Genomic DNA, 19,870 nt, shown 5'->3' on the forward strand with positions numbered 1-19,870 from the left:
ACTTTAAATGAAGTAAAGTTACAGACCCGTTATCTTTGTTCTAGTTCAAAATGCTTATATGATTTTGAAACAAGTTTTTAAAATTAATTTAAAAACAAACTTCTTATACTCATACAAGAATATTATTTATTAATAATTAACGTTTTCGGGAGTAACAAGTCCCATCTTCAGATTACACTGGTCGGCAAAAAAACAAAAAAAGTCGGGAGCAAGAACTCTGTAAGGTGATTTTAATATACTTGAGTGTGCTTAATTCAAAACAGTTTACAGAATTTTTCCATCACGTCTGGTTTTTGAGCTCTGCTCATCACAATTTTAGCTATAAAGTCCCAAAAACTAATTTTAAATGAAATGTTTTTTGACATTTGATCTAAAAATATTATTCTTCCGTAATATTTGGCTATTTTTTTAACCGAATCAGGAGTCGAAAACTGAAATTTAATTCAAATCTGCTTCAAAAACAATAAGTTACCTTAACCACCAAGATTTTGAGATATCATACCTTTCTATACCAAATATCTTTTAGAAAAAAATAATTTTGAAAATTAAAATAAACCTATTTAAGACGATAAAATATGGCTTTTGAATATGGCATATGTAGTTTGAGAAAAAAAATTTAACGGTGACAAAATTCAACGCCAAAAGTACTACAAAAACGCGTTTTTGACCTGTTAATATTTAAATATTTCGAAAACTTAACGTGCCAGTGAAATTTTGACTTCAGATTCGGAATCAGCACACAAAAGTCCTTAAGAAAAGTATGGTTTAGTTCAAGCTCCATTTTCGTTGCCGACCAGTGTTATTAGCAAAATCTAAAATTATTTAAATAAATTATTATCGTTAAATTCTAAACATAAACAAAATAATTTAAAAAAGTAATAAACTAAAAATATCATAAAGTAAAAGTTAATAAATGCATCTAGAATTTTTTCTAAAATATTTCTTTGGTCGAAAGTGGTACTAAAAATTTGTGTTATAAAGATCGGTCGAATGTTTTATTTTTTTTCATATTTTTTGTTCTATTGAGGTAAACTTTTTCATACGCATCTAATAATTTAGGTTTATTAATTTGTTTTAACAAACGAAAGACAGCTATAACATGGTAATTATTTATCATAATAGTCAGCAGTAGTGGACTCCTTTAATGTTTTATAGTAAATTGACTTGTAGTGCTCTGACCATCTAGTTTTTAACAATCTTCTTGTCTGACCAATGTATACTTCATCATAATTTTTACAAATAACCGAATATATTCCTGATTTTTCAATAGTTTCTGTTTTATCTTTAACTGTTTCAATAAGATTTTTTACTTTATTCCTTGATGTATTTGGAGCCAATTTAATAAAATACTTCTTGAATATTTTCCCTAAAGAATAAGTTAATCCAACGAATGAACTACACCGAAAAATAATTTGATAATAACAGCTATCAAAATAACATTTTGAGTTACAAAAGTCGTCCAACAATTAAAATATCAATTTTGATATGATTATCATATCATTTTGACATTTTTTTAATTTTAGGTGGATAGTGAAAATTTCTCTTTGACAATTAAAATATCAATGTTGACTAGATTTTACGTTTCAGTTTATTATAATGATATTTCTTTCTTTTTTTTTTTTATTATTTTTATTATTTTAAATATTTTCTTTCTTTAAAATCAAACAAAACATTACTGAAAGTGAATATTCTTTTTAAAATAGTGGTGATAATATTTTTTCTATTTTATGTAGGTGATATAATTGTTTTGCTATTTTCTCCCAAACTATGTGAAGTAAAATCTTATTGCCGATCAAATTTTATCAATAAATCATACATTTTACTTCGAAGAAACGCCTTGAAATTAGTACACATTAAGAGTTTTTTATTTAATATTTTTTAATAATTTGGAATGAGAAATTGATAGTAAAATATCAAAAAACATTTTTAAAATTGTGATATTTAAATATCATCCTCATAATAAAAATATTGTTTTAATATTCTAATTATCATAACACACATTTTATAGAGCATTTTTTGCTGATATTTAAAAAATGTTAAATTGATATTGGTTTATTTTTCGGTGTACTTATGTGTATAAACGGGTTATCGATAGATGGAGTTAATGATGTTAAATTTTTAAAATCTTTTTTAACTTTATGTTTTTTAATAAAGAATTTACTATGTTTTTATTGTATCCATTAATTTCAGCTACATATTTGATAAATATTTTTAACTTCTTTTTTATAATTTTATTCACTTAGGGCCAATTTTTCAATAGTCAGTTAAACAGTCAGTTAGTACTTATTCCTAAGGATAGAGAAAAAATCAATTTTTCAACAGGCAGATATAGCTTATTCCTAAGAATAAATCTATCTGCTTCTTTCAGAGACGAATAAAATTATTCTAAGGAATAATCTCAATAAAAATATTGTGTCAGTTGTCAAAGCTGTTTTGAAAGAATTTTGAAAATAATACAGTGGAAAACAAGAAAACAAAAACAATCATGAATAAAAATGACGTTTAATTTTAAATATTTTTGAATTTGACAATTTTTTTTTGTTATTCTGAGCCAATTTTTCAATCTTCTAATAAACAGTCAGTTAACTGTTCGACGAATAAAGTTATAAGGCTCATAAACAATCAGATAAAAACATTGAATTTTTCAATCAAGAATAATTTATTCTACAGAATAACAAAAAAAAATTGTCAAATTCAAAAATATTTAAAATTAAACGTCATTTTTATTCATGATTGTTTTTGTTTTCTTGTATTCCACTGTATTTTTTTCAAAATTCTTTCAAAACAGCTTTGACAACTGACACAATTTTTTTGTTCAGATTATTCCTTAGAATAATTTTTATTCGTCTCTGAAAGAATCAGATAGTTTTATTCTTAGGAATAATCTATATCTGCCTGTTGAAAAATTGATTTTTTCTTTATCCTTAGGAATAAGTACTAACTGACTGTTTAACTGACTATTGAAAAATTGGCCCTCTGTAGAATAAATTATTCTTGATTGAAAAATTCAATGTTTTTATCTGATTGTTTATGAGCCTAATAACTTTATTCGTCGAACAGTTAACTGACTGTTTATTAGAAGATTGAAAAATTGGCTCTTAATGGAATTTAAATAGCATGATAGTAAAATGAATTTATTTTGTTTAGGATGATACGAATTTAATGTAATGCAGCTTTAAATTCGTTTTGCTTTAGTGCTATTTAAAAATTTTTAATAACGTTTTTTTTCCAAAATTCTGAGTTGAGGACTATGCTTTGGAAAACTCTTGATTAAATTTAGTGGATTTAAGTTTTACAGATAGAAATTAGATTCTGGCTTTTTAAAAGCATGTATGAAAATACTGTAGGTGTTGCCGTTGTGTTCAAAATATTTTTTTCTTGTGTTTGAAGTTAGTTTAATGGAAGAATGTCCCTTACTCCCAAATAAGCATAAAATTCTGTTCAATGATGCTTCATTAGATATCAAATTATTATCTCACACAGTACGTTTGCACCTACAGGTATGCAACTGTTTTGAGCAGAATTTGAAGTCTATTCGATATATTCAGGAAAGTATATTCCGTTGGGCTTTCGAATTGGTTTGATTTTGTTATGCGGATGAGATTTTATGTATTAATATTTGTGGTCAACTAAATTTGAAGTATGAACACTTTATTACGAGTATTGTTTCACAATCACAATCAATAAGAATTCTATGTCATTTTTTTTAAACAATTTTTTTCAAACTTTTTTTTTGTGTGTCGAGTCGACTGATGTTTTCTTTCAATATCATACAATTTTTTTTTCAAATGTTTGAAAATTTTTATGAAAAAAAAATGGGTATGACATTAATTCACATTATTTGTACGTTATTCAGTGCATTGTGCACTATGGCGTATACGTATTTTTATTCTTATTTTTTTTTTTTAAATTTACGTTACAGGTATTTTTATATAAATATTTATTTTTCGCAAATGAAACAAGACATGAAACAGATAATAAAAAAAGGGGAAGTATCAGGGTTGCTGTCTCCGGCTAACTAGGTATAGGATTCAAAGAATATTTTTTATTGCATATACGTTCAACATTTCACTAACCCAATTCCTATACCTTTTTGCCACAAATTGTTTTTGAAACTCTGGCAAATAAAACAAACTTCAGAATATTGCTATACGAGATTTCTAAATCATTGTTCTTGTTATTTTGTCTATTTTTGGAATATGCTCCAATTCACTTCATTAACACGTGCATTTCATCCTCCCCAATGACCTATATATTTTTTTTATTTGCAAAACACAATAACAGACTTTAGTCTTAACGTTTGTCCCAATAAAAACCCTGTAGAATCCACATAAGCGCAAGTCCTGAAAAAAGCATCTAAATCATAATTTATTCACATAGCTTCTGCTCGTCCCGTCGCGTCGTGTTTGTTGTCTCAATCTCGTGCCATGGTAAGTTTTTATGTACAAAAGCTTCATCAAGGCCACCATAAACATTGTAACCTTCCCAAAATAGGCAATTTCCCGAAACAGGATTTCAGCTTAATTACTTTTGTTCCCTTTTCACTTTCCCACACAGAGTATCACACTCTTTGTGTTTTTATATCTCCTCAATGCTTCTGTAAGAAAATGTATCTTCTAAAAACAAAAATTCCAATAGGTATATATACAACTGCGTCCTTGAGTCTCCTTCAGGACGAAATGATGTGCGTGCCCAAGTTTTCATTGTTCGCAGGGATATAACACTGGCACTTCTCAATAGCTATCCAGGAATTTCTTTTATTTCTTTATTTTCAGTTAGAAAAATAAAGTGGTTGTGTGAAGATGATCGCAATTGTCCCGCAAAAAAGTAATAACACGCAAACATTATTGTAAAAATTTATTAATTTGAATTCGATATGAAAGTCTGAATATTTACAATTCGTTATTTAAATAAATAATTAACTTTTTTTTATTTTTAGCAGGCGAAGCTCTTCAAGATGAAGATCCTCTTCCATCCGAAGATATGAATGCATTGGATGAGGCTACAATTCAACACAATAATAATTCAATAGATCCCAACGCACCTATTAGAATAAATATTACAAATGAATTGGGCCAAATGCATGGAATAGATGGCAGGTAAAAGAAATTGTCTTAATGTTAATATTATTTAAATTTTTCAATGTTTCATTAAATATATTATTATTTTTTTAGAGGGCATAATACCAAAATCGAACATTCACATCAAATAGATGATATGATGGATACAACACATGATCATAAGGTGAGTTGGTTTTCTATTTTGGTAGTTTTTTGTTATTCTAACAAATTTTGAATTTTTTTACAAGAAAAAGTGGCCAAAATGGACAAAAATAATAATATTATTGATTGTTTGGGGACTTTTTACTGGATTTTTGATGACAACAAATGAAAAAGTTGTCGAAAGAAAATTACTTTCCGTTCCACCTGCACAAATACCTAAAGGTGAGTTTAAATAATGTATTTACTAGTTTTAATGAACCATAGCCTAAAATACTGTTTGAAATAAGGTTTTTGAAATATTTAAGAGTATCGGAAATTTTAAAGACAATGGAGATCTTAAATAGGCGGCTGCTCCAGACAATATATCTTTTGTGTTAAGCAATAAGGTCTTAAGTCACAAACTGTAGTTTTTTGGAAAATGAGATTGAAGTTTGAAAAATGCATGCAAATCGATAACTTTTTGAGTATTGACCAGCTTATTTCTATATGAAGCAGTTATCTTAGATCTATGTTTTTGATATGAAATTAAAGAAAGAGCTTATTCTTACTCAATCAAAAGTTCGAAAATACAATTTTGTGACTTAGGACCTTATATATATAAAGATATTATCCCAACAAACTTTATTTGTATGAGAAGATTTGTATGAGAAGAAAAAAAATTAAAAAGTGTTTCATTTTCAAAGAACCTTTTTTAATAGAAGTTTTGAAAAAAAATTTAACTTATTTTTTTTTTTTCAAAGTTCAACAACTAAATATAAAATTATTTTGTATTCATTAAATAACCCTTACTGTTGAAAGTTAAATAGCCAAAATTTAGAGTTCTTATTTACCAAAGTCTTTGAGAAAATTAATTATTTCAATGCAAGAAGTAATTTTTATTTTTTTTTTTTTCAAAAGTGTGATAAATATAACCTTTTCTGCTTCGAAATTCAACTGATAATATTTATGGCCAAAATTTTTTTAAAAATAAATTCATATTTTATTAGAAAAAGTTTGGAAAAAAGTCGTTTTAAATTTTTTTAATAACATTTTTTTTTTATTCTGAGTTTGAGGACCATTTTTTCAAAAACTCTTAATTAAATTTAGTGGATTTAAATTTAAGAGATAAGAATGAGCTTCTGGCTTTTTAAAAATGTAAAAAATGCCGTTGTTTTCAAAATATTTTTTTTGTGTTTTGCAGTCATATTGTGAGAAAATTGCATTTATCGCTTAAACGAATCTTTTGCTATCATTTGTTTTATGAAATTTAAGCAAAAAAATGGTTTTGTTCAAAAAAAAATTTAATTTTAATTTAAAAAAACAAGGCGGCAACATCGGCAATTTTTAATCTATAGACTTTAAAGTATTTTTAATTACCTACGTTTGAAAAAAAATCGTCAAAATCAGAGCTGTTCGGCCGGGTTTTCTAATAATTTGCTTTAGTTAATCTACTATAATTTTAAAATGTATGTATTATTTTCTTTTTCTTTTAAATTAAAATTATTTTTAATACCTAGAATTTTTACATACAAAGCCAACTTTTACTATAAGAGCAAGTACGATTCAGTCTTGAATTTTCTTTGTGAATATGCCTGCACTCGATTAAGTAAGAAAATTAAGTCCTTGTTTCACAATGTATGATTACTTTCATTTAATTTTACTTCAAGTTTATGTTTAATTAAAACATGAAAAACACAAAATAAATTTACAATAGCATACTTTCAAAAAAAAAAATTAAATATGTATGTTATGTACCTATGTTATGAATTAACCTATGTAATGTTTTGTATTTTGCTCAGACAATTTATGCATTGGATGGAAATATAAACCCCTATTCCTATTCTCGATTTAGATTAAAAACACTCAACCTCAAATTGATATTTTTTCAAATAAGACCTTATTACTCACAACGGACTGAAAATAATAGCAACTGTTATGCACCAGGTTGGGAAAACATTACTTTTCTCTTTTTTACGATTTTTATTCAAACTTTTGAAAAAAGTTCTATGTTTCAATGAAATGCTTTTATTTAAAAAAAAAATAGTTCGGTAAGCGGTTTTCTTTTAATTATATTTCTAAAGCAAGAAAATAAAATATACATCTGATTCCAACGTATTTGCTATTGTGTGTAAAAATAAAATAAAATATTATGTCAACTTTAGCAAAGAAGGAGTTTTTTTTTTTGAAACGTTATAAATTCCAGTTCTATTTTAATTGATTTAAATATAATGTTAACAAAATTTTAATAAAATCGTTAGTGCCTTTTTTTTATTGCTTTATATACATTGCTTTATTTTCAAAATTTTGGGAGATATTCGTTATAAGAGACTAAAAAAAAAAAAAAACAAAAAAAGACTACATAAAGGAAGTAGATTTAAATAAAAAAACAAAAAACAAATCTGACAAAAAATATTTTTGTTCTGCTTTCCAATTTGTCTCTTATTCTGAAGTAACTAAAGCTCAGAAAATGACGAAATCAGTGAACTTGGCTAAACAGCTGCGATTTTGATGATTTTCTTTTTCAAACTGTGGCAATTTTAGACAAAAATTTAACCTTTATAATATTAAAAATTGCCTGGTATTGTTTCTTTAAATTTAATTTTAAGATTTTTGTGAACAAAAACATTTTTTTTCAAAAATTTTGTTTAAATTGCAAAAATCAATTGATATCAAAAGGTTGTCTTAGTTATTTAACGATAAAAATCTAACGGGAGCGAGATAAAATTTTCCATCGTTTAGAAACAATTCTCTCAAAAATTTACTTCAAACATTAAAAAATTTGAACAGAACTGCAGAAATTCTATGAAAATGAAATTATTTTTTTTAAATACATTTTTTTAACTGTAATACCAACTTAGATTTTTTTTTTCGAATTTAATTTACAGTTAGTATTTCAAAAATATAATTATAAAATAATATTTTATTACAAGCTCTTTATTAAATTTGGGGGCATCTGCTTCAGTCAAAGTGTATAGCATTATGTGGTTTTTTAGGCCTTTCATCATTCATTGATATATTTTAAGTTTTTTATGTATTAAATGGTTTTATTTTCAATACGAATTTATTTATTCTAGACTTCATCGTTAGCAATATACCAAAAGGACTTCGCCTTGGTGTAACGCTAGATGGTGCATTTGCTTCAGCCCATACCACCAACAACCTGACCACCAGCTATTTATATGTTTTCGTGCAGCTTTTATATCTTGGTAAAGAAGAACTAACCACATCAAATGAGAGCACATCCATGCTGCAGGAAGAACTTCAAATTACCCACACCCAAAATCTCAGTGAAGTTTGGAAACTTCCTTTGCTAGATGAGGAATTGTTTGACTTTGCCCCTGAAGTGCGTCGATCAAAGGTGTTCACAATCGACAGTGCTAGATTTGCAAAGATCCCCAGTGAGAAAGCTGCCCTACGAATTCGAATGAAAGCTGATGCAAATCGAGGTATTCCACTGCAGTTTAGCTATGATGACACTCCAATCAACAAGGATATGGGTGTTGTCTATGCTGCTCTAGTCCTCTGCGGTTTGTACATAATGATCATTTGGGAAGTAGTAAATCGAACTTTTGCTGCAATTATTGCATCAACCATGGCGATTGGTATACTAGCAGCCTTGGATGAACGTCCACCAATGGCACAGATCATGTCGTGGATCGATGTGGAAACACTTCTTTTGCTCTTTGGAATGATGATATTGGTGGCTATTTTGTCGGAAACTGGTATTTTCGATTATCTTGCTGTGTTTGCTTATAAGGTTTGTGTATAGAGTTGTGGAGACTTTTGTGTAGAATGTTTTTTAATTTATTGATTTCAGATCACAAATGGAAAAGTTTGGCCTCTGATCAATTGTCTTTGTTTGTTTACGGCCGTTATGTCATCATTTCTTGACAATGTGACGACAGTCCTCTTAATGACACCAGTCACGATACGTCTTTGTGAAGTTATGGGTCTAAATCCAGTGCCAATTCTAATGTGCATGATCATCTACTCCAATATCGGTGGAGCTTTGACTCCAGTTGGAGACCCTCCAAACGTTATCATTGCTTCGAACAGTTTTATTGCCAAAAATGTAAGGCTTAAAGTTTTTTATTCTCCAGGATTTTAACAAAATTTTGAACTTTTAGGGAGTCAACTTTACAGTCTTCACAGCTCATATGCTGATCGGAGTCCTTGTTGTTATGGTTCAAACGTACATTCAGTTACGTTACAAATTCCGAAATATCAATGATCTCCGATTCAATGAAGCTCAAGACGTACAGGAATTACGTCATGAAATCACTGTCTGGCAGAGAGCTGCTGCATCTCTTTCCTCGTATTCAAAGGATGAAGATTTGGTCCGTGAAACTCTGACAAGAAAAGTCAATCGATTGAAGAGAAATCTCAAGAAGAAGATTAATTCAGGGGCCACTGAGGGTGACACCTATGAACAGACTCTTGGACAGTTGCAGGCTAAAGTGGGTTTTCCAAAAATTACCAATTTCTAGAATTCTTTCAAAATTTTTGGTTAATTTTCAGTATCCCATTCGAAGCAAGTCATTGCTGTATAAATCAGGAGTTGCTCTGGTATTTGTCATCAGTTTGTTCTTCTTGCATTCGGTACCAGAAATGCAGAGGCTTTCACTCGGTTGGACTGCCCTTCTTGGAGCAATTCTTTTACTCATTTTAGCTGATCGGGAAGACATGGAATCAGTGCTAGCTCGTGTGGAATGGTCAACTTTGCTCTTCTTTGCTGCGTTATTTATTTTAATGGAGTCACTATCAGAACTTGGTTTGATTGATTGGATTGGCAAAATGACAGTAAATGTTATTTTGTCTGTTGGAGAAGAACATAGATTGGCTGTTGCAGTTTTACTTATTCTTTGGGTAAACTTATTTGATTTTTTTTTTTGGAGAAAAAGTGTAAATTATTTTGATTTTCATTTTAAGGTATCTGCGATAGCATCAGCTTTTGTTGACAATATTCCATTGACGACAATGATGATTAAAATTGCCATTTCACTTGCACAAAACAAAGACTTGCACTTACCATTGCAACCATTAGTGTGGGCTTTGGCATTCGGAGCCTGTTTGGGAGGTTGGAATTTGATTTTAAAATGTGCCATAAATAATTGTTAACTTAGAGTCGTATTTTTCAGGAAATGGCACATTAATTGGTGCTTCAGCGAATGTTGTGTGTGCTGGTGTAGCTGAACAACATGGTTATAGATTCACATTTTTGGAATACTTTAAGTAAGTTATTAGATGTTTAAAAAAATAAGGTTATGTCATTCAGTTTACTTTTGAATCAAAATTTTTGGCTAGATAAATTACTTAAATTATGTAGGTAAGTAAGAAAAAATTTGGATATAAGACCTCTAAAAAATAATATCGGGTTTGAGTCAAATATATGGTGATTTTAATCTGTTTTGCACTCTTCTGATCTTTAAATTCTAAGACGGTCAATTTAGCGTTCACAGGACCTTGTCTAGGAGATTTTCCCAAAATAATAAATAATGGAAATCTTAGAATATAAAGCCCAATTTAGTTAAGTAACACTCTTTTTCTTGACAAAGTTCTAGCTCTTTAAACAAGCAGATAATTTAGCATTTACATAAGCTATTTTTGCCTCTTAATTTAATTTAAAATTAAAACTTGTTTTCTAGAAACCTATAAAAATGCAACAGTGCTGCATTTTTCGAACATATTGGCCAAAACGCAAATGAGATTTGCTACAACTTTAAGCCTCTAAATATTTATTTCTGTCAAGCATTATCAACCCCCAAAAATTTTGTTAAATATTTTGTCCGAGTCGAAATTAAATACATTTTACTAAGAAAAATTTCATAATTTTTAGATTTCTTTATATTTCTACATCTGTATATCGTGCTATTGGTTTTATAAACGAGTAGCATATATATATTTTTTTTATTGCAAATATGACCTTTTCGAAACGTGTTTTTTAAAGAAAATTTTTATGAATTAATACTAAAATTTGTAACATTAAAAGTTCCATTCTTGACAAATTTAAATGATTTCAATTTCTATAGATCGCCCTGATTTCATCGTATTTGATCGGTTCTAAAAGCTTGAAATATTTAGACAAGCTCTGTCAATAACGGTATTTTCATTTTCTTATTTATGAGAGAATTCAATTACCTAGGTTTTTTTAAAATAAGGTTTTTTTAATATCAAATTAACATTTTTTAAATATCAGCCAAAAATGCTCTACAAAATGTGTTTTAAGATATTTAAAATGTTAAAACAATATTTTTATTATCAGGATGATATTTAAATGTCACATTTTGGAAATTTTTTTTGATATTTTATTATCATTTTTTCATATCAATTTCTCATTCCAAATTATTGAAAAATATTAAATAAAAAATTCTTAATTTGTACTAATTTAATAGGCGCTTTGTGTTTTTTTTTTTCGAAGTAAAATGTATGATTAACTGAGAAAATTTGATCGGCAATAAGATTTTACTTCACATAGTTTGGGAGAAAATAACAAAACAATTATATCACCTATAATAGAAACAAATAATATCACCACTATTTTGTAAAGAATATTCACTTTCAATATTGTTTTGAAAAAAAGAAAGAAAATACTTAAAATAATAAAAATAAAATAAAAAGAAAAAGAAAGAAATAGGTTTCATTATAATAAACTAAAACGTAAAATCTAGTCAACATTGATATTTTAATTGTCAAGGTGAAATTTTCACTATCCACCTAAAATTAAAAAATGGCAAAATGATATGATAAAATATCAAAATTGATACATATTTTAATTGTTGGACGACTTTTGTCACTGAAAAATGTTAATTTGATAGCTGTTATTATTAAATTTTTTTTTCGGTATAGTTAAACGAGAGTCCATCTTTATTTTTAAAATTTCAATTTTGGGACCAAAAATTATTTTGCCATTGTTTTCGGATCTTGTTAACTGATAGACAAAGATAAAATTATTGCTATTTTTAGACCTTTAATTTTGGGTACAAGATGAATAAATCGTGCAGTCTTTAGTAGAGAATTTGCATTTTGAAATCTTTGAAAGAGTGAAATATGAAAAAAAAACAGTTTTTTGACGAATAGCGTTGACAACGTTTAAAAATATATTTTGAAGTATTATTTTAGTTTATTGAATCCAGGGGCGTATACAGGTTTTCTTCTTGGGGGGGGGGGAGGGGGGTTGTCAGCCAAAATTTTTTTTACAATAGTTTTGGTAGTAGGCATAAACTTGAAAATGTGCTATTTAAATTAAAAATATTAAAAATATTAAAATTTGTTTGTTTTGCATTTCGAATCGAACAGTTCCGAAGAGTTCTAAGAATAACCAAACAAAAACGTTGTGTGATTCGTTTGCTTTTATTTGTTTAGCCTTAAATCTTCACCAATTAAGACCATCCTGTCCTTAAAATACAGTGTAATGTACAAGTACTTCGATTGAATAATTTGGGGTGCTTTCATAATTGCATGGTTGCTTTGTTTACATGCGGTCATTTGCGATCAGACTAATGTCAGAAAAACTATTTGCGCATGTATTTTACTTTGAATCTAAGAACATTTTTTCTGATTTGGGTCTTTTATCAAAAGTTTGAAGTTTCAATTCAGCCTCTTCTTCAAAATAAACCAATTCCACCCTTTAAGAAAAAAATCCTTTTTTTTTAACATTTCTCCAAATGTTTACAAATTTATTATGTGCAAGAATTTGGCGGCTATTTTTGTTATTTTGACTTCAATTTTGAATTTCCATTCAAAATTTTGATAGAATTGAGAAATAAATTAAAGCTGTATCATTTTTTACGTCATGTTCCTTCTTTTTTCAAGTTTAAATTCATTGCGCATGAGAATTTTTTCATTTGCACATTTGCGCTGCAAATATTTGCGTTTTACATTTATGAGCACCTGACATTTGTCATTTGCATTAATGAAAGCTTTGCATTCGTCAGACTTGCGCAACCATGCATTTATGAAAGCACCCTTGCCTTTAAACAACTCTGCATTGTTTTCCGATAGTCCAGAATTATTTTACAAGTTTAAATAAAATCTTTTTAGTCTAATAACACTGATAACTTTCGAATTAATTGTCTTCCTAACCTCAGGCAAACGAATCGCAAGGTTTTGCAAAAAAAAAAATTGCATTTGAAAATACATTTTTTTTTTTAATTTTGTTTTTTTTTTTCTTTTAAGACGATACAGGATTCAAGTACCTCTGTCAAAATAGTAAGGACAAAAAAATATTTTTGGCGTAACAGAAAATATTAAACAAAATTATGCTATACTCTGTCCAATAAAAATTGGCAGTACAGGGAAGGTAGGGCATTTGCATCTCTATGTCTATCACATAAAAAAGTTCACTTAGCGATGCCGTATTATAAAAAAAAAATGTTTCGAAAAGGTACCATTTTGTCAGTAAAATTTCACAAAAACGAAAAAAAAAAATAAATTTTTCGTTTAACACCAAAATAACAAATAAAAAAATCACTCATTTAAGACGCAGGCCGACCCCAAGTATGGGTACAAAATTTTGCCTGTTGAAATCTTAAAATGAATGTTAAAATGTTGACATTAACTGTTTTCCTACATACACAAAATAAAAATCAAATAGCCACCAACACCACGACAACACATATGCTTTTTTTCGTTCAAAAAGCTTGAAAAAAGCATTAATCCTGAAAGCTCTTTCAGAAAAATAATAGAAAAAGGAGTAGTTTATGAAGAAAGTTTACCAATGGTAACTCTTATGTATTGTGAATACTTTTAATAAACAGCTTTTATGATTGAGTTTCATTCTGCCACAGATCGTGAGGCAGATCGGTCATAGGAGTGTGTACTTCGCTTAATAAAGAAATAACAACAACAATGCCATGGCACGTCTGTGGTGTTCTTGTGTGTTTCAGGGGCATATTTTTCGTAAATTGCTTTTTAATCGTTAGGTCCCATTGTTTTTGAAAAAGCTCTCCCATAAGGCCTGTACTGCCAATATTTATCGGACAGAGTATAGTTAAGATATTTTTTCGAAATTTCAAACGGCATTACTAATTAAAGAAATGCTTAAGATCACTTACGAAGGATTTCATAATATTCGGCTCTGATTTAATCAGCTTTCAGGTGTTTATCAGCGGTTTAAAATATAAAACATATTCAGTTATATTTATTAGTTTTTCTTAAATCGATATTCGAGATTATTTTAAGTGACCTAAGCTTGCTTAAATATTTAATTTGCCTTTAGAAGAGGTTGTATATTCTTATCTATTCTCGGTTTAGTCAAAATTAAAAAAATTATTTGGATTTTAAATCCATACAAAGCTCTACAGCACAGCTTAACTTGTAGCCTATCAATGTCTTATATTATCGAACGAATTAAAATAATCCTAATCCAGCATAGTGTTCGCTAAAAATATGACCACATCCCCAGATATGGAAAAAATATTCGGTTGAATACCAACAAATTTTTTGACTTTTCATTTTCGTTCTTGTTATAAAACTTCGACATTTTGAAAATCATCGTACTCAAAAGAATTTAGTAGAACACAACAATTTCTTGTTTAAGTTTTGAGTTCTTGGGGGGGGTCATGACCCCGTGACCCCCCCCCCCTTTATACGCCGTTGATTGAATCAATTAGCATTCATTCCGAAGTTGAACCCGTATTTGATTGCGCTATACATTTTGTGGCCATTTTTCATTTTGATTTTGGTATTCGGAATACTTTTGTTTGAGGACATTTTTAATCCTGACAAATTTGGCGAAATTAAAATTATATGTAAAAACAATCTTACAATTTATTTTTTAACCGTTTCCTACATATCTTTATTTGATATTAACGAAATACTTTAACTAAAACATTTTCCTTATTTATCTTTACAGAGTTGGCTTCCCAGTTATGATAGGAAGTATTTTAGTTGCAACTGTCTATCTTATGATCGCACATGTTGTATTCCAATGGCATTGATAATTCATCGAAAAAGTACACAAATTACGAATTAAAATAATGAATTTAATATCAAAATAAGGATCATCATAAAACAGACGTTATTTGCATAGATATTAGATATGCATTAGAAATCTGCATATTAATTGATAATAAACTCACTCAAATTCATGATGAAAAATTAATAGGTATTTAAAATAAAAAATACAAAATTTGTCCTTATAAAAACAACAAAACAATGAATTTAAATCATTCTAAAAACAAAAACAAAAAACATTGATTGTAAAAAACTTAATAAACAATGCGAATTTAAGAAGAAACTAAAAAAAAAAATATAATTATATTTTTCAAAGAGATACATATATATAAACATTTATTTTTACACCAAATATTTGTTATACTAACAACTAGAGATAGTTTTATTGATACATAAAAAAAAAAGAAATGTTATGCGATTTATGTTAAACAAAAGAAAAAGTTGAAAAAAAAAATAGTACGCACTATGTCTTAGTTAGTAAATGTTATAATATTATTAGATATTTAATTAAACTCCTTAATTTTAATTTTGTTATTCTTAAAAGTTTTTATTATTGTATATGTATTGTATAATATGTATTACGTTGGCTGCAATTTATAAATATTTTTTTTTTTCAAACACATTTTGTGCTGCAGTACCTTCGATTAAGTTTTGATTTTGATTTAATATTTTTTTTTCTAATTAATATTTTTTCTTAAAAAAAAAAAAATCAAATAAAAAACGAATATGGAAAATTGCTGTACTACCAAATTTAATTTTTGCATAATTTTAATTATATTTTAATTACATTTTAAGGTAGGAAACAAAAATAAAAGAAATACAATTCAAAATTAAAAAAAATGGTTTTTAATTGTTTTTTTATTCAAGCAACTTTGCCTTATTGACTATAACAAACTTACTTTAGACTTAACCCTGTTTGTAGTTTAGACTCTAAGGCTATAGTCAAAGATGCATATAAGGCTCAATGCTATGAGCAAATACCACAAATAACAACGTACGTTGACTTCTCTTCGCCAACTTTATTTTTTGAACAAAAAGAAAAAAATGCATCGCTCAACGAATGTTATTTTTACTTACACCAAGTAAGTTTACATTAGTAACCAAATAAAAAAGCACTATTGACACACTAAATTACAAAAAAAAAAGAAAATGAAAATTAAAAGTAAACACCGGTTTTCTTGAACTAACAGCACATTGTTACTTCCAAATTCGTGCAATAAGCCAACAACCCCATCGTATCGATATCCAACATCACTTACCGACACTCTATTACTCTTATATGCATATTTTTCATGTAGGCAATATACAAACATACCAACATGCAACTCGTTTAGTTTACTTATTGAATAAATTGAATTTCTATATGAAATTAAATTCTTTATTATGCCCATAGAAACTAGATTATCTCCAACTTATGCAATAGTACCAGTTACTTCAAGTATTTGATTCATTTATTATTTCCATAAGTTCTTTCAAACCTGATTTATTGCAGACACCAATAAACACTTCTAAAGTAATAAAACAAAAGCTAATCTTATAAATTAATTGGTTGGAAAACTGGTTTAAATCTTTGCATAATGATATTGTGTATAGAAGAGAATGAATATTTAGTTCGATATTGCTGCAATACCATTTATGTAAGTACTTTAGCAAAAATAATACCAAAATATCTATTGTGCTGCTAATTAACAACTTCTTGACTTCCGATAGATTTTACATGGTATATTTGCAAATAACCTTGAATGATTTAATTTGAAGTTAGGAAGGGAGAAACTTTTGTTTTGTTCAATTGAAATTAGCATGTAGTCTAGAAAATCGTCAAACAAAAGAGCTGAATAGCGAACTTTTCTTTTATTTTTTTATGAGTGCTCTGTTGCTTTGCTATCGATTAAAAGTTGTATTTTTTTCAATTGAGTGAATTTGAAGTGGAACAAAATCAAAGATAAAAAAGCAGAATAGAATATCGGAAATTAATGGATAAAAGGGTCAATTTATGAAGGCGATAAAACAAAAAGAGCATATGAAAAGTTATGTTCATTGCATTCACAAATGTAGTTTAACTTTTTTGGTTGCGTGTTGTTTTTCAATTTAATTTTTTGTCACTTAAGAAATCATTTATTCATGCATGCATATTAGGGTGGACCAAAAAAATTATTTTTCATTATTTTGATTTGCTCTACCGATAACTTGTTTTCTCGACACAAAACAATGCTACCCTAATTTTCTCAGAATTTTTCGATGATGTGCGCACCCCTTTATTTAAAAAAATAAGCTCTTTTAGTTTTTTAATTTTTTTAAAGCTTAAATAATTTTTTAATCGAAAAGCTGTTTGAGTAAAAAGTATTGAGTATCAATAGATCTACTTACCTTAATTTTTCTTTTTTCAAAAAAAAATATTTTTGACTGATTCCCAGGCGTTAGAATTCGAAATTACTCATAAATGCTGGGAAAAAAGCCTTAAAACTATGTTTTACTGTTTTTTATAAGGGTTAAAATTATTTTTATCGTATTCCTCATCAAATTTACTATAAAAACCATGCTTTTATATTGCTCAATTCTTCTTAAGTTGATAAAAGAAAAATAATTTTTAAAAAAAGATCGTACCAAAACAAGTGAAGGAAAAATGGGGGAGGGTACTATATCTATGGCGCCGAGATTAGATAACGGTATTTTGTAGAGGAGTTAAATACGATCATTTTTTAATATGGGAGGGGTGGTCTATCTGGCTCCGTTCAGGCGGGAATGGCAATTTTCTAAAAAATGACTTTAAATAATAAAAAAAATATTAAAAAACAATGGCAACACTTACAGTTATGAATGATACCTTTTTCAAAAGCTAGAACTGTACACTTTATTCTAATTTTGAAGTTAAGTTATTTCAAACAATTGTTTTTGAAATAATCGATTTAAAAGTAAAAAATTGGGGAAAAAAAAGTCAAAAAAACACATTAAATATTGTTTTTGTCAAGATTGTGGATTACAATACCCAAAATGGCTGATAACATAAAGTCTCACAATTGATTCCTTATCTAATACTGAAGTCCATATGTTTCAATGCTTTCTAGTTTTTGAGAAAATTGAAAAATAAAAAAAGATTCTTTTTCTCAGATTATAATTTTTATTTTATCCGATATTTAATATTATAAGGCGCTGCATCATCAACAACATCATTAAAAAATATGGATAATTTTCAAAATAAAATTTCGTGGAACCAGAAGTACGATCTCGAGTAGGTCTGATAAAAAAGAATTTTTTTTATTTTTCAATTTTCTCAAAAACTAGAAAGCATTAAAACATATGGACTTCAGTATTAGATAAGGAATCAATTGTGACACTTTATGTTATCAGCCTTTTTGGGTATTCTAATCCACAATCTTGACAAAAACAGTATTTAATGTGTTTTTTGAACTTTTTTTTCCCAATTTTTTACTTTTACTTTGAAGGAATCAATTGTGACACTTAATGTTATTGTAATTGAAAAAAAAAATTAGTTGTTCTAAAAAACTGTACTCTATTGAGTACAGTGGCATGTAATGGGTTCAAATATTAGGCTCTTTATTCTTAAAGTAAAAAAATGAAAAAGAATAAACTTGTTAATATACAATTTATTACTATCTGACCTCTAAATTGTCTCTGTGATTCAAGTGGCTTAGTACCCAAATTCGTACTTACCAAAATAAATTTTTTTTTAATTTTGTCTATTTATTAGACTGTCGGTTTTCTTGTTCTTAGGCCCAACTTATTTTGAGAAAAGGGTTTTTCATACACAAAGAATAAAGCTTAATAAAAATATAAGGCAACTCTAAATTGCTTTTAACACTACAAGAACTAAAAACATTATTCGCTTTTTCTCATAAAAGTGTTTTTTTTTTTTTTTTTGTTCAATATCTTTTAAAATGTAAGTAAAGTATCAACTTGGAATTTCGCACATAGGTTTATTGTGTTTTAATTCGCTTTTCGATTTACTTAAGGCTAGGCGCACACATGCGATTTTAGTCGCGCGATTATTCAGTCGCAAAAATGGATCACAAGGATTTCAATGCCTGTGCACACACATGCTTCCCGCTATTAAAAATTTGAAAATTGTGGTCTACAGTCATTGAAATTGTTGTCATCTTATTTGCGACTGAATAATCGCGCGATCAAAATCGCATGTGTGCGCCTAGTCTAAATATGTTTTCGTTTACAAATTTGAAAGTGTATTTTTATAAATCGGTATTTTCTAAAATGTAAAAAATAATCTTCACTATCGAAGTTCTCATTGACCAAAATCATCAATTAGAGAAAATACACAGCAATGCTTCCGGTTAATCAGTACTTTGAATCCACATTTTCTTTTTATTTGTTTGTTTACGTCTTTGTATCTAATTTTAAGATAATTGTTTACACAATTATCAGAATAAAAATATAACTTTACCCGTCTTACATTCACTATCATCTCCCACCAGTTTTTCTGTAAGCTTTTAGAAGAAGAGGTGAAACAAGATTCCTGATATTTAAATGATAATATCAATTATCTGTCGAATTAAATTTTTAATCCCAAAATAAATCAAGTGCTTTCACTTAATTTTAATATTTTTTCATTGCTCTCCTTTCCCTTGTTGTATTAATTCTGGAGGATTATATGGCCCAGTATCTGCTTTTACAAGTCTTTTCGATTAAACTTTTCCATAAAATTATTCGATGAATCATAATTTTCAACCAATACATTTTTT

General features: G+C 27.9%; 1 protein-coding gene across 4 annotated transcripts in view; it reads left to right on the forward strand.

The window, feature by feature from the left end:
- The window catches only part of LOC129905832 (P protein), a 79,998-nt gene extending 64,457 nt beyond the window's left edge, over window positions 1-15,541 (forward strand). The window contains exons 3-12 of one of the 4 annotated variants that reach the window (XM_055981421.1): window positions 4,940-5,099; window positions 5,175-5,244; window positions 5,306-5,444; window positions 8,276-8,958; window positions 9,019-9,273; window positions 9,329-9,658; window positions 9,720-10,067; window positions 10,131-10,278; window positions 10,325-10,433; window positions 15,055-15,540. In XM_055981421.1, coding sequence (XP_055837396.1) covers window positions 4,940-5,099; window positions 5,175-5,244; window positions 5,306-5,444; window positions 8,276-8,958; window positions 9,019-9,273; window positions 9,329-9,658; window positions 9,720-10,067; window positions 10,131-10,278; window positions 10,325-10,433; window positions 15,055-15,139 — 2,327 coding nt within the window. In that variant the 3' untranslated portion in view covers window positions 15,140-15,540. Of the gene's footprint in view, window positions 1-4,939; window positions 5,100-5,174; window positions 5,245-5,305; window positions 5,445-8,275; window positions 8,959-9,018; window positions 9,274-9,328; window positions 9,659-9,719; window positions 10,068-10,130; window positions 10,279-10,324; window positions 10,434-15,054 lie in introns of all 4 variants that reach the window. The other 3 variants (XM_055981423.1, XM_055981424.1, XM_055981422.1) reach the window with 3 other exon arrangements.
- Window positions 15,542-19,870: the final 4,329 nt, after the last annotated feature.

Source organism: Episyrphus balteatus, chromosome 1 (assembly GCF_945859705.1).
Source record: "Episyrphus balteatus chromosome 1, idEpiBalt1.1, whole genome shotgun sequence".
NCBI classification, from domain to species: domain Eukaryota; kingdom Metazoa; phylum Arthropoda; class Insecta; order Diptera; family Syrphidae; genus Episyrphus; species Episyrphus balteatus.